This window comes from Neomonachus schauinslandi, chromosome 5 (genome assembly GCF_002201575.2).
Source record: "Neomonachus schauinslandi chromosome 5, ASM220157v2, whole genome shotgun sequence".
Lineage (NCBI taxonomy): Eukaryota > Metazoa > Chordata > Mammalia > Carnivora > Phocidae > Neomonachus > Neomonachus schauinslandi.
In genome coordinates, this window is record NC_058407.1 from 14,976,790 (window position 1) to 15,002,077 (window position 25,288).

General features: G+C 48.4%; 1 protein-coding gene across 4 annotated transcripts in view; it reads right to left on the reverse strand.

Annotated features, from left to right (window-relative positions):
* Positions 1-17,630: 17,630 nt before the first annotated feature.
* Positions 17,631-25,288, reverse strand: part of BTBD11 (BTB domain containing 11) — a 303,252-nt gene continuing 295,594 nt past the window's right edge. For all 4 annotated transcript variants that reach the window (XM_021687380.2, XM_021687381.2, XM_021687379.2 and 1 more), the window contains one exon: positions 17,631-19,788. In XM_021687380.2, coding sequence (XP_021543055.1) covers positions 19,579-19,788 — 210 coding nt within the window. In that variant the 3' untranslated portion in view covers positions 17,631-19,578. The remainder of the gene's footprint in view (positions 19,789-25,288) is intronic.

The following is a 25,288-nucleotide window of genomic DNA, read 5'->3' on the forward strand; positions in this document are numbered from 1 at the left end:
TTTTTATTATGGCAAAATACATATAAAATTTACCATTTTAACCATTTTTATTAGTTTTTTTAAAATGTCACTTATTTGAGAGAGAGAGAGAGAGCATGAGCAGAGCGGGGAGTGGAGGGGCAGAGGCAGATGGAGAAGCAGGCTCCCCAGTGAGCAGGGAGCCCAATGTGGGGCTCGATCCCAGGACCCTGAGATCATGACCTGAGCCGAAAGTAGACGTTTAACCGACTGGGCCACCCAGGTGCCCCTAAACCATTTTTAAATGTACAATTCAGTGGCATTAAGTACCAAACCACTAAGTTTTGAGGTCATTTTTTAAATGCAGCAATAATAACTGGAACAGGCAAGAAGCTGTGCTATATTTAGAATAGAGCACGTGAAATGATTTATTGGTAGAGGCTGACTTATTAACGCTTGGCTGGGCTCAGTCAGGTGTGCACGCAGGAATACAAGGAATGGGCTTGTGTTTGAATATTTGCCTCTGGATCTGTCCCCTCCGTGGGCTGCCCTCTTAGGAGACAGCTGCTCTTCCATGATGGTGCCTGGTGCAGAATAGGCACTTGAGAACTGTTGTTTTTAAAGATTTTATTTATTTATTTGACACAGAGAGAGAGAGGGAGAGAGAGCACAAGCAGGGGGAGGGGCAGAGGGAGAGGGAGATGCAGACTCCCCACTGAGCAGGGAGCCCGATGCGGGGCTCGATCCCAGGACCCTGGGATCACGACCTAAGCTGAAGGCTAAGACGCGTAACTGACTGAGCCACCCAGGCGCCCAATAACTATTTATTAAATGAATGAGCAAATGAAATCCTAGAAGGTGGGATAGAACTCTGGTTATTTGGGGCCTGCTAAGCTTCCACTTGGATACTGGGCTTATTTATGTCGCACATTTTGCCATTTCAACCCAAGTTGTGAATTCCCTTTAAAAATAAAAATCCAACTTCAGTTGGCATTATTAATTCTTTATAACAAGATTGAAAGCGATCGAGCTTAAGTAGCTCCATTTCTAAGCCTGATTCTTGGGAACATTGATGAGCATATTTGACTCAGAAAAGTCTCCTTGCCAGAGGCCAGAAAAAATGTACTTGTTTGCACGTTGGCTATTCTTAGAGCTAAAGGTCCCAAAGGATAGGACCCAGGCCCAAGCCAGGCTCTCATTACACCCTCTAGCTCAGTGCTGTGTATAATTAGGCTCATAAACATTGGTTCTGATTGGCCATGAGCTTCAGGAAGGAAGTGAAGTCTGGGTACCCTCCTCTCTGATCATATGAGGCTTGGTTTCCCACCCCTCCTCCATCTAACCCCAAAAGTTGCTGATGAGGAGTGGAAGGAATAACAAGATCGTTACCAGTTACCAAGTGCTAGAGACTTGTACCACAAACACATTTCCCGGTGACAAAATCAGGTTTGCAGAAATGTCACTTTGTTTTTCTAAGAGTGAACTTCATTTCCATTTTCATGAGAACAGAAACCATGAGGGTTTTGTTACCATGGAAGAGCCAACACTTAGCATGATGTCTGGCATGATTAATGCCCATAAATGTTGAATAAATGAATGATATCAGAGTTCTAAACTGAAGTCCAGAGACATCAGGCAACTTGCCCAGTGTCACATAGTAAATGGCAAGACACTGTCTTGGCTCCTAGCACAGAAATCCTTTCCTCTATGCTGGTGTTTTCTGGTTCATTCATTCATTCATTCATCTGTCAGGACTCTTTTGGATGCAAGTGACAGGTACTCTAATTGCCTTAGACAAGAAATGGAAATTATCTGCTCAGATGATTCAAGAATCCAGTGACACGAATGGCTTCTGACTCAGCTGGATTCAGGGGCTTAAAGCATGTCACCAGGATCTGACCTCTCCCAACCTGTCTCCGGCTTCGACTGTGTTGGCTAATTCTGGGCCTTCAGCAGCTTCAAGCCTGCAGCATCCTTGCTTCTTGCAGCCTTAGCAGAAGAGCACTTGCCTTTATCCCCTCTTCAGTCTCCTTTGTCTCCCCAGTCCTGGAATGGTCACTTGCCCATTCCTGATCCAGAAGTGTGGTCGGGAGAAAGGGATGTTTTGCTTGGTTGGGCCTGAGCCATGTGTCCAGTTCTGGAGCCAGGGACGGAGTGAGCCCTTATGTGGAGCACATGGGTGAGAGCAGGGAAGGGAGCGTGCCCTAGAAGAAAATTGGGGTGCTGCTACCAGGCGTGACTGGCGAGAAAGGACTGTTGCTCACAACACTCAGCAAACGTTCTCCCTGCCACCTTTGTGCAGAGTTCCGCTGGGGAGACAGGGAGCTACAGAGGTGAATATGTCCCAGGAGCTTCTACTCTAATGGAGGGTCAGAGCCGTAAGTCAAGGGAAAACCAAATAAGATTAATCAAATGTGGTTGCAGCCACCTGACTGGGGACTCACTCACCTGCTGACCGTCTAGCTGCGGGACAACAGCTGAGGTTTCTGACCCCTTAGCTTCCACCAGAAACCGCGTTTCTGCAAGCCCACCCTCCTTCATGCCACCACCATCTCCTCCTCTTAGAAAAACTTTCCCCCCAGGTTCAAGGAGTGGTTTTCTGGTCTCCCCTAGCTTCTGGGTAGGGGAATGTTTATCTTAAAGTGAAACTTCAATCCCATACATTTTCCAGCTCAAGTTCTGCCTTGCTTTTCAGCTCCAGGCTCTCTCTAGATGGCCAGCTGTGTGGCCCTGGGGTCACAGTCCCAGACATGAGGCTGGCACACTGTGAACAAGGGGGAAACAGGCAGAGAGGTGGGCAGGGAGCCAGATGGTGCCCAGTGTTGAAGTTCGGAAGGGATGCTGGCTGTGGTTAGAGGGTGTGCGGCAGACGAATGATGTGATCTAACTTGTTTTCATGTCATTCGATCTTCTGTGTGAAATGCATGTCGGGGCAGAGTGACGGCTGGAGAACCACTGGCAGGATCCTTATGGCTAATCTAGGGGAGATGATGTGATGTGGATTGGAGGGTGGCTGGCTCTGGGATCCAGGAAAGTGGGGGAAAGTCACCATCTCCTGCTGGGAAGGTCTGTAAAGAATTTGTGGCCATATGTAGTCTACCACAGATGAGAGGACTGAGGCCAGAAAGAGAATGCGACTGATCCATGACCACAAATCATGTTAGGCTCAGAGCCTGGGCCTCCTGACATCAGTTCATGAGGTTCCAACACCCACAGAGCCTCTCTTGGAAGGGGAGGCAGAAATATGTGCCCAGGGAAGAGTGAACACTTTCACCTAATCCACCTGTAATGAAATCAATCTTAGGGCACCTGGGTGGCTCAGTCGGTTGAGCATTTGACTCTTGGTTTCGGCTGAGGTCATGATCTCAGGGTTGTGGGATCGAGCCCTACGTTGGGCTCCTCGCTCAGTGCGGAGTCTGCTTGAGATTCTCTCTCCCCCTCTTCCTCTGCCCCTCCCCTGGCTCTCTCTCTTCCTTTCTCTCTCAAATAAATAAATAAGTCTTAAAAATAATCAACCTCATTCTTGCCATTTCAAGCCCCCCTCAGTGGCACCAACGGAGATTTCTGGGGGGACAGCAAGTTGGAGCCAATCGTTGACAAGAAGCAGAGAAAGTATGGGTGGGGGCGAAGGTTTTGATCTCCCCTTTCAGGACGCCAAAGGACAAAAGACTTGGCTTTATTTTAAAGGATCCTGAAGAGGAGCTCTGGGCTCCTCCAGACAGTAGCACGTAGCAGTCACTGACCAGGGCAGGCTGGCTGCGCGGGTCACGTGTTTGTCTCCTCCACTAGGCTGTGTCTGATCCCTCTCCGTGTTCTCTGAGCTTGCTGGGAAATACATGCCAAATACATATTTTGGGAAGAAATCTGGCCCCATGCTGAGGATGGAGTGAGTGGAAGGATAAAGTTCTTGCCTGGCTGTGAGGTTCATTATGGAAGCAGAGAAGTTGTCAGATTCTAATTACAGTGTTCATAACTACAGTGTTCTCCTGAAACCAATCCTACAGTGTATGTCAACGAACTTGAATTTAAATTAAAAAAAAATAATCACAGTGTTTACTGTTGTACCATCATGCCGTGCACAGAGTAGGTGTTTAGTAAATATTTATCAGATTAATGAGTGAGTGAATGAATGAGTGAATTTTCTCAGTCCCTCACGAGCCAAATTCACACTCTAATCCAGAAAAACTTTGGGACTCCGGGAATGCAGAAGTGTGGCCCCACCTAGTGGACACTCCGGGATTATGCTTGGAATTTAAACCTTTTCCCCCACTTTTTTTTTGAACTGTGGAGCTTCTGTGATTGCTTATTCCCACTTCACCCAGTTCGGCACAGCCCCCCAAGTATGGCAGCATAGCCCTGCAGGTGAGAAAGCCTATCTGGAGCTCTGAAATGGGCAATTTGAGAAAGACACTGTTAGGGGATGGAGGGGGCCGGATAGGTGAAATGGCTTAGCACTGGACCAGGTATTCAGAGACCTGTCGGTGCTTTGCTGTGTGGCCTTGGGCAACACACTTACTCTCTCTGAGCTTCAGTTTTATCATCACAATGCTGTGTGCCCTTCACGTTCCTGGGCTAATGCTCGGACCCTAATACAGCCTCATTGGACGTGTGGGGGCCACCAGGCCCAATTACAGCTGAGGAAAGTGGCTTTAGATTAAGGAAGGAGCCCAAGACCTCACAGCAAAGGGTCTGAACCAGGATTCGAATTCAGATCCATGTGACTCCAACACCTGTCCGGTTGACATTGCACTGTACCTCCTCTCGATGCTTTCTAAAGCCCTTTTATGGTGCTACACATCTTCTTAAACCTGCACCTCTCCCTTTGAGAGTTGCAGATGTGGTTTCTGGAGTCAAACTCCCTTGGTTTTACTTACATACCTGATTCTATTCACAGACCTACTGATAAGGAATGTGACCTTGGTCATCACTTCATTTCTCTCTACTTTGGTTTCCTGTCAGATGGGATTAACGATAACAAAGTGTTGAGATTGTGTGTGTGTGTGTGTGTGTGTATGTACATAAATACGTACACACACACCCTCAGATTACTATCCGGGACATCCAATAAGTATTTGTATGTTTTAACTACTATTTTTTGCCTTTGGACCTTTGCCACTCCTTCTGACATAGCCTCAAATAGCTGTACATTTAGATCTTTAATATTTTTCCAAGTAAGGCCTATTCATGGTCACAGAGACACATTGGCAGGACTCAAGAAAGGACAACTTTCACTGTGGACTCTCAGGGTTAGACCCCATTACAGGACGACCCTGCCTGTAGACACTATGAATGAATATATGGAATGTATAGATATTGCAATTATATTGTGACTGGTCTGGGTATATTGATTCCATTCTTTGTGGGTAGAATTATTATTTCTTATTTGCAAATATTTAAAATGAATTGAAATTTTTATCATCTTATTTTTGCCTTTCTTCATTTTTTTTATACCTGGAGCTTCCAAAACAGATGTGACCTGGGTTTCTCTTGGCCTCCCAGAGGCCCCAATCTATGCCAAAGTAGCAGGACTGCGAAACATTAACCCCCAGAGATGCCCTGGAAGATGAAATATAAATGAGCGTGCTCTGCTGTCTGAGGAAGCCCATGATCACCCGGCTGAATGTGGTTGACCATGGCTCTGGGGGGGGGGGGGCAGTGGAGAATCTGAGCTCATCGCTAGAGACTGTTCCTGTTGATTTTCCTGTGATTCAGGAACCTATGGGGAAGAAATTCCTTCCATACCATCATGCTGTGCAGTGAGTGGAGACCCAAACCCATCTCCCTGGAACAGAGCTTCTCCACTTTGGCACTACTAACATTGGGGGCTGGATAATTCTGCGTTGGAACCTGTCCTGTGCCTTGTGAAATGGTTAGCAGCCTCCTGGCCTCTGCCCACTAGATGCCAGGAGCATCTCTCTCCCTCAGTTGGGACAACGACAAACGCCTCCAGACATTGCCAAATGCTCCCGGGGGGCAAAATCCTCCCCCGCCCCCACCATGCCATAGTGTCACAAGGCAGGTGGTTTGCTAAACCAAGTCCCAATCATGGGGTTAGTGTCCCTGGCCAGAGATTTTTGGTGAAGGACATGACGATGGTTTGTGCACAGAGGTGGCTGAAGTGGGAGGTTGTCCTTGAATTATCTAGATAATTGATCCATTCTCCTCTATGCTGCATTGGAGGCAAAGCCTTGGTCTCCCGGGGATGAAAAAGTCATGTTTCATCAATAGGGATATAGAGACAGAACCGAAGGGCTGGAATCCTAGGAGTTTGGGGCACTCTGAAAAAATCACAGTTTCTTGTTATAAGGTTCATGCTCTCATGAGCATTTCTAAGGAAGCCGATTCAGACTGCCACAGGGTCCCCGAGCTCACACATCCTCTTTCAAGCCTTCACAATTCTTTCCTTTAGTCCTCTTCTCTGTTCCTGCCCGTAGTGGCCTGTCTGCCCTACTTGGGACACAAGCTGTTTTTGGCAAACCTCATGCATGTGTATGCAGTTTTATAAACAGCCCTTAATTTTCTGTGTCATTTTTCCTCAGAGTGGGATGATTTTTATCTAATGCTTGTTAAAGAAGCTAATTCCTAAAGTTGTCAGCAGAAACAGGTGGCTGGAAAGGGGGATTGCCCTGGTGAGAGACATCAGGAAAGAAGCAGGTAAGGTAATTTACTAGACATTGACAGCAGGCTGGAAAAGCATCTCCCACCTCCAGTCAGGGGAGAAACCATTGGCAGGAGAAGGATGCACAGTTGACTCTCCGAGACTCTCAGAGAGCGTAGCGGTCTTAAAAATGACTCATTATAGCACAATGAATCAAACACCCTAAGGATCTTCTCCCGCATCCCACCCCGGTCTGCTCCCCAAGTCCTCACCATCTATAGATCACCTTTTCAGGCACATCTGCAGTGTCCTTAGAGAGACAGAAGGGCCTGATGCAGTCACAGCAGCCTGCCCTTCTCAGACTCCAGGTGCTCGGGGGAAAATGCAGATTCCAGGGCATTAGGTCAGGGGTAAGGGGTCAGATTCGGCATTTCCAACAAACTCCCCATGAGCTCGATGCGACTGTCTGTGGGCCCCACTTCGAGAAGCAAGGGAATGGAGCACTTCTTTTAGGAAACGCTACCAACCCCAAGCAGTGGAGAAACAACGGGGGAGCCGAGGAAGCATCGGACTTGCCCCGAGGTGCCAACAACAACAGCGGGGGCGAAGGAGGTATGCGGCTGGTGCGCTGGTCCCGGGGCCGGGGTCCCACTCTCTGCTGTGCTCTCTTTCTCCTGTGAAATGGAAGAGGCCCCAGAAGGAGAAGCAGCTGACCTGTAACCTCCTCAGAGGACAATTAAAGGACTTTACCCAACCAGAAAACTCCTCGGTTCCGGCCCATCCTACCTACTGTCTGCCACTCTGCTTTAATACAAGCCCAGGATGATGGACACCACAAACCCGAAATGAGGCCCTTCCTCGAGGCTGGCGTTCCTGAAAGCCCCTCGGACGACCCTCCTCCCAGCTCAGCCTGCGCCCACGGCCACACCATCTGTTGTTCCATGTCCTGACTTCCCGCTGCCTTGACAAGCGCGGAGCTAGGAGTCACCTGTCTCCTGGTTTTACCAACGCAAAACGAGACAACAAAACCCATGCGTGTCCTGGGCTTTCTCAGTCTGCCCCTGGGCTCTGCTCCCTGGAGTACAGAGGTTTTGAAGGTGAAGATGCTGTGTGTACTGTCTGAAATGGGAGCAGACAGAACTGGGTTGCAGGTCAAACTGGCCCATTAAAACAAACAAAAAAACAACCTTGGGGAGCCTGGGTGGTGTGGTTGGTTAAGTGTCTGATTCTTGGTTTTGGCTCAGGTTGTGATCTCGGGGTGGTAAGATCGAGCCCTGCATTGGGCTCTGTGCTCAGAAGGGAGTCTGCTTGAGATTCTCCCTCTCCCTCTACCCCCCACTCCCTACATGCTCTCTCTCTAAAATCAGTCCATCAATCAATCAATCTTAAAACACAAAACAAAACCCAACAACCATGAATAAACTAGAATGCCCAGGTAAGCTTGAGGAGTTTCTGGTGGCTTATATTTTGGTGCTTCTGAGAGGTTGCAGCTAAAAGCAAAATTTGTTTTTCTAGTGCCCATGGCAGCAGAGAGCAAGGGAACCGCTCGTCCTCTGCATGGAGGCCAAAAGGAGGGGCTGGGTCGATGTGGAGCAGGCACGAGGCCTGGGGTTCACCATCTTCCCCCTTGGAAGGGAATGAAGGAGGCCTTACTTCACACACTCTGGGGGCCTTTCCTCTTTTACGAAGCTCTGTGAAGCAGTTGAGTCTTTGAAGTCTTTCTCGGCTCTAACAAGGGACTAAGACCCAAACCTCCCAAATTCAGATTGTTCCCTGGGCCCAGAAAGAGAAATAAACCACACCCGGCTCCCTGCATCCCCCGAGTGACAGAGCGCAAGTCTTAGAGGCCAGGAGGAGCCTCTTAGGTATGCGCCCCTGAGTCAGCGATGCCCATCACCGAGTCGCTGATTGGGGGTGAAATTAGCCATTAGGGAACTTCTCCCGGGGGCTTTCTCTACTTATCAGCATGGCTGAGGACCCAGGTGGGTGGGACTTCGGCCCAATAAGAGCCAAAAATCTGAGATGGGAAAGGTGTGGGCTCAGAGGCATAATGAGCCAACCATGTCTCCTGTATGACCCATGGCCTTGCTGAGCGTGACCTTGACTATCAGTGTGACCTTGGGCCCATCTGCCCAAGAGGTGTGTGGGGGGGGGCTCCCTTCACGCCAAGAGTTGGCTTGGCAGCAACTCTGTCCCCAGACTGTGTCTGTGTGTCAGGAAGCACCTTGAGGAACCCCAGCTTCCTTGCCTCTCTCCCCAGTGGTGGTCAATACCCATTGAGTACTGGTCCATCTGAACTGAACCTTTATACCACTCAACACTCCTGTCTCACCCAAACAAAACTCACACACAAAAAACTGCATCTGGAAGAAGCTGACCTTGGCATAACAGTTCACCACAGATACACATGATTAACCTTCGCCTGACCGCAGAAGGCTTTTTCTTCCTCTTCTGAATAGCTATCTGAATGGTCATTTTTTTTAAAGCAGCAGAGAGGAGAGAAGGATCTCATTTTCCCACCTCCCTTGAAAGGAGACATTTTCTTTTATTTTTTTAATTTTTAAATTCTTTTTATTTTTTAAGATTTTATTTTTAGGGGCACCTGGGTGGCTCAGTCATTAAGCATCTGCCTTCGGCTCAGGTCATGATCCCAGGATCCTGGGATTGAGCCCTGCATCGGGCTCCCTGCTCGGCCAGGAGCCTGCTTCTCCCTCACCCTCTGCCCTTCCCCCTGCTTATGCGCGCTCTCTCTCTCTCTGTCAAATAAATAAATAATCTTAAAAAAAAAAAAAAGATTTTATTTTTAAGTAATCTCTACACCCAACATGGGGCTCGAGCCCGCAACCCTGAAATCAAGAGCTGCATGCTCCCCCAACTGAGCCAGCCAGGGGCCCTGAAAGGAGGCATTTTAAACAAAGAGCATGGCGAAGACTTAGAGCTTGCTTAGAACTTGCTTGCAGACCAACACAGTCTGCACCAACATTCTGGCGCCGCACGCACTTTTAAGCCTTGCTGTCTGCACCTCAGTTTCCCTATCTGTAAAATGGGAATACAAATCCCCATCCCTTAGGAGTCTTCGTGAGGATGGAGATAATGCACATAAAGCACTCGGGACAGTGTCTGCCGCATGATAAAAGCTCAGTAAACATTAGATCTCACTGTGATGAGTCACAGCCATGTCAGATTTTCCTTGTTTTCATATTTCTATACACTGCAGGTGTCTCTCGCACAGGATTGAGCTGTGGCAGCCCTTCATCTGTCAGGAGAGCATTCTCTAAAACCGACCCTGTCCTTCCAGGCCAATTTCTGCACTCAAAGGTGTAAAAGAGGGACATGCGATATAGAGGGATGAGAAACGCACCACCCTCCTGTGCACTGGAAATGACATTTCAGCCACATGGAAGCATCTTCGAAGCAGCACACAGAGGCATGATACTTGAGCATTGTTTCCATCACCTCTGGGACAAAATGTGACAACCGGCTGACAGGTACCTAGTAAGATTCCGTACCTGAGAGCTCCGAGCAGGAGATGAACACAAGGCTGGGGTCCCCCGGGGGCTCCAGGGAGTGAGGCTGTCAAGGGAGTGTCATGAATTAAAGTGGACCCTGGTGGGTGACTCCTGGAAGCCAACAGTGTGGTAGGAGGGGAGCTGGTAGGCGGCCCTGGGCAGGATGCCGACAGAGCCACTGTGGGCCTGGGGGGACCGAGGTGGAGTGAGCCAATCAGCCAGCTTCCCTCTTGTGTCCCCCCTGCTTGGGGGACAAGGAGTGCTGCATTGTCACTGAGCCTTACCTCCCGCCATCACTTCAGTCGGGCCTCTCCCTCACCTGCTATGTCAATGCAGCGACATCCCCATTACGTAGAGGGAAGACTGAGGCTGGCAGGCACCCGTGGCCAAACTGACGCACGACTCCTGGTTTTTCTCTGTTGAATCTGGTTTTAAAAATGCGCAACTGATGCAGTGTTGACACGTGCAATTTCCCAGACCTGAATTTCATTCTACTCTCAGAAATGGCCCTTCCCTAACTTGATTGCTTTACTGAAACCCATTTTTTCCCCCTTTATAAAAAGAAGTCCCATTTTTCAGTAACTGAATTGCTGCTAGCTACTTTTTCTCTTCCCAGCTGGTGAGGTTTTGTAGACCATTTCTCTTCCTTCTGTATTAGATAAGTAGGAGTAATGAATTGATCTGCTGCCTCACTAACATGATGAGGATAAATGGGGTGGCAGGCTTTAATAAAATCCGGCACTGACAAAAAATGAAGGCAGGGAGGTCATTACAAATTCTATAAAAGATATATCAAGATGGATCGGTTTTCTGAGGCCAAATAGATGATTAATATCAGAAGGAGAGAACTGATAATGACAATATCTCTGAGTCGTAAGGGACCTTTAAATTCTACCCCCCATTTATTGCTTGAATCTCTATCAAGTGGTTGACTAGCATTTTCTTGAATGCTTCCTGTGATGGGAAACTCACTGCCCCTGTGTCAGCTCATTCCATCTTTGGAATGCTTTGCTCTGACTTTTAAAAGTTCTTATTCATACCCAAGTCTTCCTTTCTACGGGCCAAACATCCCAGTTCTTTCAGCCGCTCTTTCACTGTCGGGTTACTTTCTTCTGATAAGTCTGTGACCTTCATTAAGTACAGGGGACATCTGTCATATTCATGGTCGCTCATCATCTTTCTCCACAGAGATCCCCTGGGATCCGTCCTGTCCCCTGAAGGCAGCAGCGAGAACTGAAACTCCCGGCCCCCCCCCCCCCCCCCCCCCCCCCCCCGCCCCAGGTAAGCATAGTCATGTGACCGAGGTTCTGCCAGTCGGCTGTGCTGGAATGAAAGTCTGATTCTGAAGGGGACACCACCAGGGAATGGGAGCTTGCGTTTTGTGGTTCAAGTGGAGGCAGAGGTGCTGAACTTTTTGCTGGGTTTGCAGGTTAAGTCCTGAGGTTGGAGTGGTACTGGTGCTTGTGGCCGAAGTCGTCCTGGAAATCAAGTTTTCCGTCACCATGGAGCTGCCATTACTGACTTCGGCCTTCACAGTATTTGGTGGCAGAAGTGGCAGCAAGGACTTCATCAGGCCTTTCCTGTGTCATGGTTTGTAAGTGATCCCTAGAAGCTCTGCCTTTCAAATAGTTTCTCTAGCCCATCATCAAGTGTCTGAATTGTCTAATATCTTTGAATAAATCCCCTTTCTTCTTAAATTTGCCAGAGTTGCTTGTTCTAGGAACCCTGACTCGTGCAGACCCTGAACCAAATGCACGACTCCAGGAGGGATCTCCTCAGTGCAGAGAGGAGCATCATCACCTCCTCATTCTAGTGATTATGCTTCTATTAATGTAGCCTACAGCTAAATGAGCTCTTCTAAGCAACTATATCATATTGCTGATTTTCATTAAACTCACTGGCCAGCTGAAACTCTCACATAGCAGGGGTAGAGATTCATTCCCTGGTCTAAGGAACTTCTAGAAAAAAAAAGACTTTGTACTTTCTTATTACTGGTTCAACAGAAAACAATCTCTGAGCGCCCCCCACAACCACAATATTTAATATATGAGAGTGATTCCTTTGAAGTGCTGAAAATTCAGTCATTCGCTTGACAAGGAAAGAAAGTAGAGAGTAACTATGGATAAAATCTGCCACTCTTTCCTCTTCCCACCCACTCATTCCCCACAGCAACTGGCTGACAAGTCTCAAGCTCATCCAGCAGCCATTTTGAACCAGATGCTTCCCTCATCCTCCTCCACTATCCAAGTAATTTTAGCAAAGATGGGAGGGACAGCTGTCTTTGATTGTTCCCTTCTTGGTCCTCCTTGGTGTCCTTGCCACTCTCAGGAGGGCTCTGTGAGCCCAGAAAGAAGTCTCATGAAACAGTCTTACAATAAACAAGAGTTTTCTTCTTTCCTCCTCCACCAATACTGAAGGAAAACGGAAAACCAAAGTGAGAAAGGATGGATGTTTTGTGCCACAACAGAGAAGCAGGTCCCACATGCGTGCTAGGCCATCAGTAAACACCCAGCGCATAAATACATTTGATTTGGACTAAAAGCAGACCAGGAAAAGTGAAGGTAGAATGGGGTTGTGGGTGAATAATTCCGTGGGCTCAATTTAGACTCTTTGAACCCTCCACCTAGGAAAATGTAATTTCAAATGAGTTCCCCAGATGTATGGCTAAAATGTCTTCATAGTCTGGGACAGAAGGAAAGGCTCATAATAACCCACAAGGTTGAGATTCCAGAGAGGCGGGTGACAGACAGGACAGAAGCCAAGGGTTAGTCTGGCAGCAGAAAGGGTTGGAGATGAATCTCTGACCTCCATACTTGACACTTCTGCTATTCAAGCGATGCCTCCCCGATTGGCAGCATGAGCATCACCTAGAGGCTTATTGGAAATGCTGAATCTCAAGCCTGACCCAGCCCTACTTAATCAGAACCTGCATTTCAACGAGATCCCCAGTGATGTGCATGTAGAGTGAGCCTGAGAAGCGCTTCCCTACCCCACCAGTGAGATGTATGGAGAAGTCCGTCAATGGTAGAAGCTGAAGGACCATTTAGGCCATGTGAAAGCAGTGGTCTCCTATGATCCATGACCAACACCCAAGTGTTGGACTAACGTCACAAAACAGTCTCCCCTCGACGCTGCAGGATGAGAAAGTCATGTCCGGCTCTCAAGACACATCACTGTTTTCTGGGAGCTACAAGCAGAGAACTAGCCGTCAGAGCCAAGCTGTCTTACTGCCAAACTTCCTGACACACCCCTGCATTTGGTTAAAAGGACATGGGACACGGGGGGGGGGAGGGGGATACTACTCAGCAATAAAAAGGAACAGACTCTTGATACCTGCAACATCCTTGGATGGATCTCAAGGGCATTGTGCAGAGTGAAGCAAGCCACTTACTGAACAGTTCTATTTATAGAACATTCTCCAAATGACAAACCTGTAGAGGTAAAACACAGTTCTGTGGCTGCCAGGGCTGGGATCGTATGAGAGGAGGAAGGGCGTGGGAGTGACTAGGAAGGGGGGGCACAGGGACACCTTTGTGGTGCAGAGCAGTGATTGGGGTGGTGGTAAAATGGATCTATACTTGTGACAAAATGGCATTGAATTAGACACACGCAGTGTGCCGATGTCAATTTCCTGCTTTCGATATCGTACTAGAGACAGTTAAAATGCCTCCATTGGCGGGAAGTGGGTGAAGGGTACAAGGACCTCTCTGTACTATCTTCACAACTTCCTGTGAATCTGTCATTATTTAAAGACGAAAAGCAAAAAGAACAAAACAAAAAGGAGATGGTGGTCACCAGGCTATGATTTGATGAGATGCATCCTCATCGTAAAACATCCATGGAGCCTTGTTGTAAGGCTTTTACTTGACTTCTTGCCTCTTTTACCAAAGACATCATTGTACACTGAGGTTCCTTTACCTAAGTCCTCCTGGATGCAATCCAGAATGTTCTATCCCACTAAATGGTGTTACTGCAAGGTTCTAATACATGAGTGTAGCAAGAGGAGTGTGACATGTTCAGTCTAGGCGCACAGAACATCCGCTCAGAAAGGCTTTCATTTAGACTAGGTCCAGAATGGAGAAGGGGCCCAGCCAAAGTCACCAAGTAGTCGATGGCAGCAACAGGACTGGAGGCGGGATCTGGTGCCCAGCCCGGAGCCCGGAGCCCGGAGCCCGGAGCCCCTCCATTCCACCCACCTGCCAACTCTCCTGGCAGCTCTTCATCCCAGAGTTTTGAGGTGGCATTAAAATTCAGAACTCATCCGAGGTTAACTCTGAAAGCAACATCCAAAGAACGCATCAATGCCAACAGGGCATCTCTTTTAATTGCCTATTCACGCAGATAGATTGTCTTTTCATGTTCGGAGCTAAACTTGGAGGCATGTCCTTTCATAGGGCACTCATTACCCCACTGCCTCATCAGTAATGGGAACTAATGTGCAACGTGATTGCTGAGTACGAGTTCTATTTTCTCCTACCGAGCAGGAAGTTTAAAATCTGCTGGGTTATTTTTAAAGAGTGTGAAAAAATAGGCATCCTACCAGCTTCCCGGTGGTCCTGTCCAAGACACATGCTGTTTTACCCAAGGCACTGGCCAGGTTGGGAGGGACACAGGCGATGTGAAGTTTCACCAGGAGGATTTCTCAGTGGAGGGGTGGGGCATGAGGGTCCACATACTCAAGTGGCAGGAAAGGACGAGGGCTAGCTGCCACTTTGTTGAGGACAGTGATCCTGGCATTTTCTGGAGTTGACAATTGGTGTTTTTTTCCCCTGGGGATTTGTGACTACCTGTCTCCTCTTCAGCCATGGTCCCCAAACCTGGACTGAGAGTCGAACCAGTGGGTCCGTCCCTGCTCGGTCACTTGCGGGGCGTTGGACTCACGTCAAATGGGTCACAAATGTGAGTCTCACGTTCCCGAGTAGATGAGGAGTTAGGGAGAGCGAATCCCTGCAACTCTAATATTTAGCAAATATACTAATAGTGTGAAAGCATTTTTAGTACTTATATTTAGTATTTATATGAAATATTTACAGTACTTATATGAAGGAAAATCTAGTTGAACTTGGCTTCCATTGACTTAAACATTTTTTTTTTTAAAGATTTTATTTATTTATTAGAGAGAGAGAGAGAGACAGCACATGAGAGGGGGGAGGGTCAGAGGGAGAAGCAGACTCCCTGCCGAGCAGGGAGCCCGATGCGGGACTCGATCCAGGGACTCCAGGATCATGACCTGAGCCAAAGGCAGTGGCTTAACCAACTGAGCCACCCAGGCGCCCGACTTAAACATTTCTTGATCACTGACTTTGTGTGAGGTACCATGCTAGGAACTAGGATTGCAATAGAGCTGTTTTTGGAGAAGTTCTCCACATTCCCTGGAACAGGTAGCACAACCCTAGAGATCACAAACCACCCTGGGAATGGCTGCGGTAGAAAGTTCTAGAAATGAAGGACAGCTGATGGGCACTGAGGAGGGCACTTGAGGTAATGAGCACTCAGTCTTATATGCAACTGATGAATCCCTAAATTCTATCTCTGAAACTAATAATACACTATGTGCTAACTAAATTGAATTTAAATAACAATAGTTTAAAAAAAGGAATGAAGGGCAGAATTGTTAACCCTCCCTTCCTTGTGTGACTCATCAGGTTCTCCTTCCCTCTGCTTGGGTCTTACAAGTCTGGAAGTGCCTTTCTCTGTTACTGTGTAGGGCCTGTACAAAATATTTTGCTTAATCTTCTCAACGATGCTATTAACTAGTTATATTTACACCAATTTTTCAGAAGAGATAAACGAAAACTGGACTTTGTGAGTGACTTGTCCAGTGTCTCAGGGCTAGTCAGGGGACTGTACTGGCTGGGACACGTGAACGTTTCCAGACCAGCTTGCAGCCCGAAGCTTGGCAATGGCTGTGCATCTCCCTGACGTGAACCCTCAAGCCAAGAAGCCCAGGAAACCGTCTTGCAGTGTGTCTGGTCGGGCCAGTCGGAAAGGGATCTAGAGTGGTGTGATATGGATCTGCGCCCATTCGTCTGTGACTCAAGCTAGCGACTGCCAAGCGGGGGGGGGGCAGAGGGAGTGAGCGCGGAATTTGAAGACGACAGGGGACCCAGGACTAGGGAAATAAAAGATTTTCTCCAACGGCTGTGTGGGATCCTTACCCTTTATCCACCCTGCCTGAACACGGCGCAGTAATAGACGAGGTGGGATGAAACAAGGCCCAGCTGGACTAACACTCTTGGCCTGGGGCTTCACAGGGAAAAACAACGCAAGCCACAGAACCGGAATCACAGGACTAAACAATCTCAGGGGCCCCTCCATCCAACCGGACCCTGAGGGGTGACTACACTGTCTTCTAGCTTCTGCCTCCCGTGATGGGAGCTCACACCTTGATCCCCATTTGGGGTGGGCTTCTCCTTCTTTTGGGAAGCATGGATGACATTTAAATACAGTATATACAAGACCAACCACACATGGGCATTTTGGGGGCGGCAGAAGCCAAGTTGGGGCCTTTGTGTTTAATCAGGTGGCTGCATGCACACCCTCCTTCCAGTTCCTCCTAGCCGTGGAAGGGGTAGAGGGTGCTTTGTGGCGGGCAGGTGGGCTCAGCCTTCTCCCCCCAAGCTGTTAAGGGCCTCAGATGCTACCGGCTTCACTAAGGACTGAATGACAAAGGACTGAATGACAAAGCCTCCCGTCAGAGAAGTAAAAGGCAAATGCGGTATACTTGATCTTTGCAAAAGGAATAAATCAAATGGCGTACTCACCCGAGGCCACACAGAGGGTGATGCAGGGTCAAAAATAAATCGACCTTCTGTTCTCCAGGCCTGACTCAGAGTTCTGGCCCCCGGCCCTCCGATACTTCTTAAAGAAACAGAGCTTGCCTGCTAAGCAGGGCCCAGGGGCTAGTGAGGTCAGCAGTTTACCGGGCCCTCCCTGGCCCAGGCCTCCTTGCCCTGGCTTCCTGTAGGTCTTGTGGGTGAGCCAGGGGATATCAATCTCCACCCAGACCCGGGCTGGGCCAGAGCGGACCAGGTGGGGCCTTGGTTTGACCTCAGTGATGAGGATACCCAAGAAGAGAGCTGCTTGTCCCTCTGTGACCCCCCTCCACCCCAGAATGCTGCCACCACCACGAACATCAAGTCAGGCTGGCCCTCGGTGGGAGACACGCCATGTGGGGAAAACTTCTTTTTCTCCATCTTCCCACCCCCCAGAAAGCTTCCTTAAGGCACACAAGTGACAGCCAGAGCTAAATGCTCTGCAGGCCGATTAGCTGCATTAGGCCAGTGGCCGGGGTGGTGGCGCCTGTAAGTCCTCCGAGGGGGGGGCACCCACAGGTGCATGCAGACCCCGGGGACTCGAGCCTGCACACCAACCTCTGCTTGACAGAGCGGACAGGTGGCGGCCCACTGCCAATGACACGAGCCCGTCTTTCACCTGGTGTCTTCATTTTCCTCGACTCTTTCTGCAGGGCCACATTTTCCAGTCTTTCAACTGAATGAAGTTCTCAGGCCCCACCTGCCGGGAAAGAGCTCGCTCGTACCACACACGCGATGCGCGGCTTGGGAAAATCATTTAATGACAGAGAAAGCACACACCAGACTATAACAGAAGCCCGTCGGGAGTTGCCCCTGTACAACTCGGAGGCCAGAGGCCCCCAGCTAGCATAAGACATTCGCGGGGAAGTCAGTCGTGGTGAAGGGAACATCATACAGCATTTCTGAGAACACAGAGGAGGAAGGAGGCAGCGGTGACTCACACTGGCTGTGGATCTTCTGGAACGTGGCCTCCTCCGCAGGCAGTTTCTCTCTCCCCTCACCCCACCCCTTCTTCATCTGATGGTAGGGCCTGGGGAGGTTTGCAAATGACCAAGTAGGAGAGAGGCCTCGTGGATCCAAATCACTTGAGGGCCAATGATGTAGGCAGACGCGGCCCAGGCGCTCCATGGGTCACACCCATGTAACTTGGCATTAGTCCTCTGGACGGTGGCTCAGGGAGCAAGTACGATGGGTAACAGCAGCTTCTCTAGAGTCTAGGGTCTGGGCACCACTTCGCAAAGGCATGCTAGGAAAGAGGTTTACCCATGAGACTTTGCCAACCCCAAAGGCTGAAAGTCATTCTCGTTTCTAACTAGGTTTCAAATTAACGGACAAGAAAAAAAAAAAAAAAAAGGCAGCAACTCAAAAATTACTTGGAATATTGTGGCACTTCACCAATCTCTTTTGCTTATAATATATGGCAGAGCAAAACGGAACCCTGTCGATATAAACTTTCATTACAGATAACCCTATAACTGTACACTCTCAGAATACAGAAAGAATCCTTCCTATCGTACATGTTTCATCTTTAAAAATAATCTAACATAGTCATATTATCTGGCTAGTAACAAACTATTAACATCTTCTGAGAATACAGAGAAAACTTTGGGATTAACAGTAAATCCCCTGGCGTGCGCCCTCCCCACCCCCCATCAGCATCATCTATGAACACATTTCTGCAAAAGCATCCCAGAATCATTGTTAAAGGAAAGGAATATGTTCTAGTTTTCACCAAATGGATTTTTAGCAAGAAGTGATGGAACATTTTTTACCTTGGCAAAAATGAAGCACAAACATAACATTTCACTGGTTCGGGCCCATGCAAATGCATGTCTTGTTATGTGGGGGGGTGTTTTATTCTCACCCCGAAATCACGATTAGCATGCACATTGTTTTCAACTATCAAGTTAGAGATAATTATTGGCAGTGCACCTCTCTGTGTAACCATGATCACTAAGGCAAGATTATTATTTTACCTTGTATAGACTATCAGCAATATCTTGTCAAATGCATGTTTATATAGTATAGACCTGCAACTTACTGTTTTTTTAAAAACAAAAACAAAAAACAAAACTCAAAACACAGATCCCTAAACACAATTCAATTGAAAATGAACTGTTAAGCTTTTAGAAATAGATTTTAAACTACAAGGCTGCCCTGTTTTTTTGTTTTGTTATGAACATTTTAAAAAGTTCCCACCCCTAAAAATTTGCCAAATTATTTCTTCGCTATTGGTAACAGTCTTGCGAATTCGCTACCATGGCTGACTCTCCCTGAACTGCAGTGACGAAGGTCCTTCATGGGAACACGACGCTCGTCAGGGTCAGACCAGTTACGTTCTCCGGCTCTCAACCGGCAACCCAGACGACCTTTAGTCCTCAATCCATCCATTGGACGGTGGTCCCGGCGACGGGTGTTTGACCGCCCCAGGGGTGCTTTCCGATGGGCTTGGCTTGGCTGCCCCATGTTGACCTTCGCGCGCTGGGCCCCACTGCCATCTGACCGGTGGCATGTCCTTTGTTTTTCAACAGGAACGCACGGGAGCTGAAATTGCTTATTCGAGAGAAGCTGAGGCAGTAGACAGCTCCTTGGCCTAGCCAAAAACAGACGCCAGGTGAACTTGGTATGTGTTTGTGTGAAGCTGATGCAGCAGCAGGATCTGGAAAGTCCCCGGGGACCGTTCCCTGCTCTGGACGTTTCATACGACAGAACCTTTGGAAGAGGACAAGTGGATTGACTGAATCCTGATGGCCAACGTCCTCTGTAAGTCCTGGAGCACATCCTGGCCTGTCCCTTCACCATTTTTGTCATAGAGGAGCTGCTTGAAGGCCTCGTTTTCGATGAGGACCATCATGTTTTTGAGAAAGTAGCCTTCACAGTACGCGGAGAGCTCTGTGACTCCAAGGAACTGTGGAGAGAGACAGGAAGCAGGAGGAGATTATGTTTCTGAAATGCACCTGGCTGCCTGCATGCCTATGAGTGGAGAACAGCCGTGAAGGTAGACTGACGACAACAGCCCTGTATTCGCCTAGAGGGCTGGGGCTCGTTTCTCTGTGGCTTGGCCCTGTGACTTCCTCAGGCCAACAGCAGGGGGCAGCAGTGAGAGCTGCCAATCCCGAGCGAGCTTTAAGGGGCCAGGTGTGGACTTCGCGCTCTTGCTCAGAACCCGGGCTCTGCGGCAGAACAGGCCCAGGCGAGCCTGCTTGGCGGGTGAGCGGCTCCAGGAAACTGAGAGGAGACAGGGACAGAGCCCAGCCAGGGTCACCAGAGCCAAGCACAGAGGACCAGCCAGCTGACTTCAGAAGCAAGGCCCGTGGAGACCAAAAGACAGAAGCCTTACAAGCTTTGGAAGCTGTAGAAAAGGTCTGAAGATAGCCAACTGACATATCCACATTTACTTCTGTGCCTCAAACATGAGTCCCTCCACCAGGCTCAGTGAGAGCCTGTCGACTCATGGGCTGAAAAGTGCTTACTGGTTTAACCGCTGGGTTTTGCGTTTCTTTGTTGTACTGTAGCTAACCCACACATGAATGGAGTTGCAGACACAGCTCTAAGCTCTTCAAGTATTAACCCATTCGACTCTCACAGCAATCCCGAGTGGGCATGGACGACCTACGCCCCGGATTTAGGGCAGTGGTTTCTCAACTAGGGGTGATTTTGCCTCCCAGGGGACATCTGGAAAAGCCTGGAGGCAGTCTGGTTGTCACAACTGGGTGGTGGTGGTGATGTACGTACTATCGGCATCTAATGGGTGGAAGCCAGGGATGCTGCTAAAGCTCTCAGGATGCACAGGACAGCCCCTGCCGCAGAGGATCCTGCAGCTCAAGCTGTCAGTGCCGAGGCTGAGAAAGTGATCTAGAGACGGGGTTCCTCACAGACTAAGCCAGTGGGGAAGGGATTATGTTGACCTAGCTCAGGGGCCAAGCCGAGGGCTTGGCAGATGGCAGACACTTAGTCTTTGTTGAATGTATGAGTGAACAGTTAACTAACAGAGTAACAGACTCACAGTGAACATTTACCGAGCGCTTACAATATGCCAGGCACCTTGCAAGGCACTTTGCGTGCATCATCTCATTTAATCTTCAACTTTCCTGGAGGCAGGCGTATTACCACCTCCAATTTACAGACGAGGAAACAGACAAGAGAGTAACTTACAAAAAAAATCATGCAGTGTGTCCAGGGCAGAACCAGGAACGGAACACTGGTAATTCAATCCTTAAGGCTGTGTGCTTAACCACCAAGACATTGCCTCCAGCCTGACACCATTACTCAGAGGGTGGGTATTTAGCTGCATGCGTGTGCCTGGTGGAGGGACTCATGTTTGAGGCACAGAAGTAAATGTGGATATGTCGGCTGGCTGTCTTCAGACCTTTTCTACAGTTTCCAAAGCTTGTAAGTCTATCACAATGAACTGGATGCTCAGAAGTTGTTAAGTGCCCCTTGAGATGACATCCTGCTGCTTTATTTAGATGAATTATCTAAATCATCTAAATGCTGAATCATTCTTCTGAACTCCCTAATATCCTGTCCTTTAAACTAGAGATGCACTTTAAGTTGGTAGATGTGGAATGGTGCAATGATAACGAGGCAGTGCCAACAGGGTTTCAGTGGAATGAGCTGGAACACTTGGTTTCAAGTTGGGGCTCCCCCACCTTCCTGAATATGTGACCAGGGCTGGGTCACTTGGCCCCTAGCTTGGGTTCATCATTTTCAAAATGAGAATTAGGACACCAGCATCCCAAGTCTTGTTGGGATGATTTATGGCATGATTCTGTCATTTGTCACACTTAGGAGAGGCAGAGCTAAGGGAGGGGACTCTGGGATCTTTTCTTCCTTCTTTCCTTTTCCTTCCTCCCTTCCTCCCTCCCTCCCTCCTTCCTTCCTTCCTGATTTACGACTTTAGCCATCAGCTCTTGGGCAAGTATATAATCTCTCTTTGCCTCAAAATTCCTACCCGTAAAATGGGGATGATGATAATACCTACTTAATAGTCTTTTGTTGAGACTGAATGAGATAATGCAAGGAGTGTCAGAGTAACGGTCAACTAGTCAGCACCCACTGCTAGTTGTCATTATAAATGTAAACTATCACTCTCCTTCTCACCAACTGGTATCCAGTGACCCACATGGACAAAGTACGTGGCCAGGCTGGGAGAAAGGGAACTGACTGTATCTACAGAACCTAGCCCAGGGGCGCCTGGGTGGCTCAGTTGGTTGAGAATCTGACCCTTGGTTTTGGCTCAGGTCATGATCTCACGGTCGTGGGATTGAGCCCCACATCAGGCTCCGTGCTCAGTGGGGAATCTGCTTAAAGATTCTCCCCCTTTGCCCCTTCCCCCTGCCAATAAATAAAAATACATCTTAAAAAAAAAGAACCTAGCCCAGCTAACTGGCCCTTAGAAGGACCACGCCTGTAACCATGAACTCACTGACGCCATGTGCTAATTCACTGAGCCAACGGCAACTCTGTGTATAAAAACCATGTGCAACCTTATGCAAATCAAATCACTTTTCTGTGCCTCAGTTTCCCCAGTTATAGAATGAAGGGAATGAACCAGAGGCACCAGGTAATTATGAGGTCTCTGAGAGATCCAGAAGATGTGGTGAGGTTTATCAGGTGAGAGGGCTTGTTACCACCCAATGTTCACATTGGGGCTGGGAGAGATCTTAGGAATGCTTTCATTCTTTTTTTTTTTTTTAAAGATTTTTTTTTTAATTTATTCATTTATTTGAGAGAGTGAGAGAGAGAGCGCGAGAGCACACGAGAGGGGGGAGGGTCAGAGGGAGAAGCAGACTCCCTGCCGAGCAGGAAGCCCGATGCGGGACTCGATCTAGGGACTCCAGGATCATGACCTGAGCTGAAGGCAGTCGCTTAACCAACTGAGCCACCCAGGCGCCCGCTTTCATTCTTTCAACATGAACCCTGCTCTTAGAGTCACAGAGTAAAAGCCCTCACTGTACAGGCGGGGAAACTGAGGCTCAGAGTTGCCCATCTTTGATTCTGTGGACACAGAGAGCATCCCCCTTTACCACACCTGGCCATTCACTTTGTATACGAATGTCACTCAGCATAAGGTAGCGTAAGTGGAGAACAGTAAGTGTAAATGGAGAACAGTAAATACTTACATTTATATTTGGTGATATTTATTCAATGGTGACTATACATCAGACCCTTGACTACCTCCACACAGCTAATTACTGACAGAACTGGGGTGGGGACTCTCATCTCCGGGACCAGTGGTTGGCAAACTGTGGGCCTGTGCGCAAAATCTGGCCCACTAACTGCTTCGGTAAATAAAGTTTTATTAGAACACAACCACATCCATCATTTACGTATCGTCTGTGGCTGCTTTTGTGTGACTGCGGCAGAGTTGAGGAGGCAAAACAGCAACCGTATGGCCTGTGTGGAAATATTCACCTGGCCTTCCACAGAAAAGTCTGCTGACCTCTGTCCCTAGACTATAATTTTTCAAGGGCAGAGACTATGTCTTACTAATTTATTATATTCTGATGAATACAGTTCCTGGTAAATAGTGGGTGCTCGATGAACACTAATGAATCCCCTGGGTTCCAAACCTGTGTTCTTTCTAGCACAGTGCACTGTTGAGCTTACTGCACTAGCTTAGATTCAATTTGATGAACCAGCCTATTCTTTTTCCCAGGTTGAAAGATAATCCGAAAGGGCCATCAGAAGCTCCAGGCACCCCCCCCTTTTTTTTTTTTAAGATTTTATTTATTTGTCAGAGAGGGAACACAAGCAGGGGAAGTGGGAGAGGGAGAAGCAGGCTTCCCGCGGAGCAGGGAGCCCGATGCGGGGCTCGATCTCAGGACCCTGTGATCATGACCTGAGCCAAAGGCAGACGCTTAACGACTGAGCCACCCAGGTGCCCCCCCAGGACCCCTTTTTCATGACTGATAGTTTGAAACAGCTTTGCCGGGGGAAAACAAGATGGCTAAGCCATGCATTTATGGGATGGTCTTCTCATCTGTATAAGATTCCACAGCTGTCTCAGTTAGATGTCATATAGAGGTATTGTTGCCCAGGGCGTTGACATTTGGAGCGTTGTTATTAGCGTGTAAATGCCTGTGTTTCCTGGGGTTCCAAACCCAGAGTTGATTTCTTTCTTTTCCATCTTTTACTAAACTAGCCTCAATTTGCAGCCCAGTCTGCCAGGAATAGAACCCAGGCAGCATGTGATCATCAGTGGTGGGGCAGTACCCAGAGCCCAGGGAAGCAGCACAGAGAAAGGGCACGGGCTGGCTGGCTTTGCCCTGCCCTCCATGCAAGTATCACGAGGGGCCGACTTTTGCGTTGGAAACACAGCAGGATGTGGCCTGGGGGCCGCGGCAGTGGCTGGTGTGTGTAGAAGGCAAAGCTCTGGCTACAAAGGTGTATACGCCAAAGGGGCAGCTCCCTGCCAGAGGTATTCAAAGCCTGCAGCACACGTGTATTCCCAGCCTGGGCTCACACCGCATCCGGCTGCATTATTAAATATGAGAGCTACGGAAGCCGCTTGCCAAGGAGCCTGGAGTGATTAAAATGGATCGCTGTCAAGAGGACGGGCCACGGCAAAGCCACTGCTGGATGCTGGGTTCACAGGGCACTTGGAGTGTCCATGGCCAGGGGAGGGGAAGAACTACAAGCTAATAATCAGGCTCTCCTCTTGGGTAGAGAGCAGCCTCTGGATGCTTTCCTGCAAAGTCATCAGTTTAAGATTAAAAAAAAAAATGTACTGTGTCCTGAGAAACCAGATTTTGGTAAAACCTTCACTTAACTAAAATACCTGGTGCGTGTGCGTGCATGTGTGTGCGTGTGCGTGTGTGTAGGAAACAGCTTGTAGTTGTTGATTTACTGATGACCAATCAGAAGATCTTTTCTGAGTATCAACAATTATTGCACATATTTCAAACATTTATTAGGCCAGACAATAAACACAAAGTTAGGAACCTGTGCTTTGGAGTAAGACAAATCTAGACTTACACTTCTGGGTATATGCCCCAAAGAACTAAAAGCAGAGACTTGAACAGATACTTGTCCCCCCCCTACCCTCGGCATGTTCATAGCAGCATTATCCACAGTAGCCAAAGAGTGGAAGCCATCTAAGTGTCCAATGACAGATGAATGGATAGACACAGTGTGGTCTCCCCATACAAGGAAATATTATTCAGCTTTAAAAAGAAATGAAATGGGACGCCTGGGTGGCTCAGTCATTAGGCATCTGCCTTTGGCTCAGGTCAGGATCCCAGGGACCTGGGATCGAGTCCCACGTCAGGCTCCCTGCTCAGCGGGAAGCCTGCCTCTCCCTCTGCCTGCCATTCCCCCTGCTTGTGCTCTCTCAAATAAATAAATAAAATCTTAAAAAAAATAAAAAGAAATGAAATTCTGACACATGCTACAGCATGGATGAA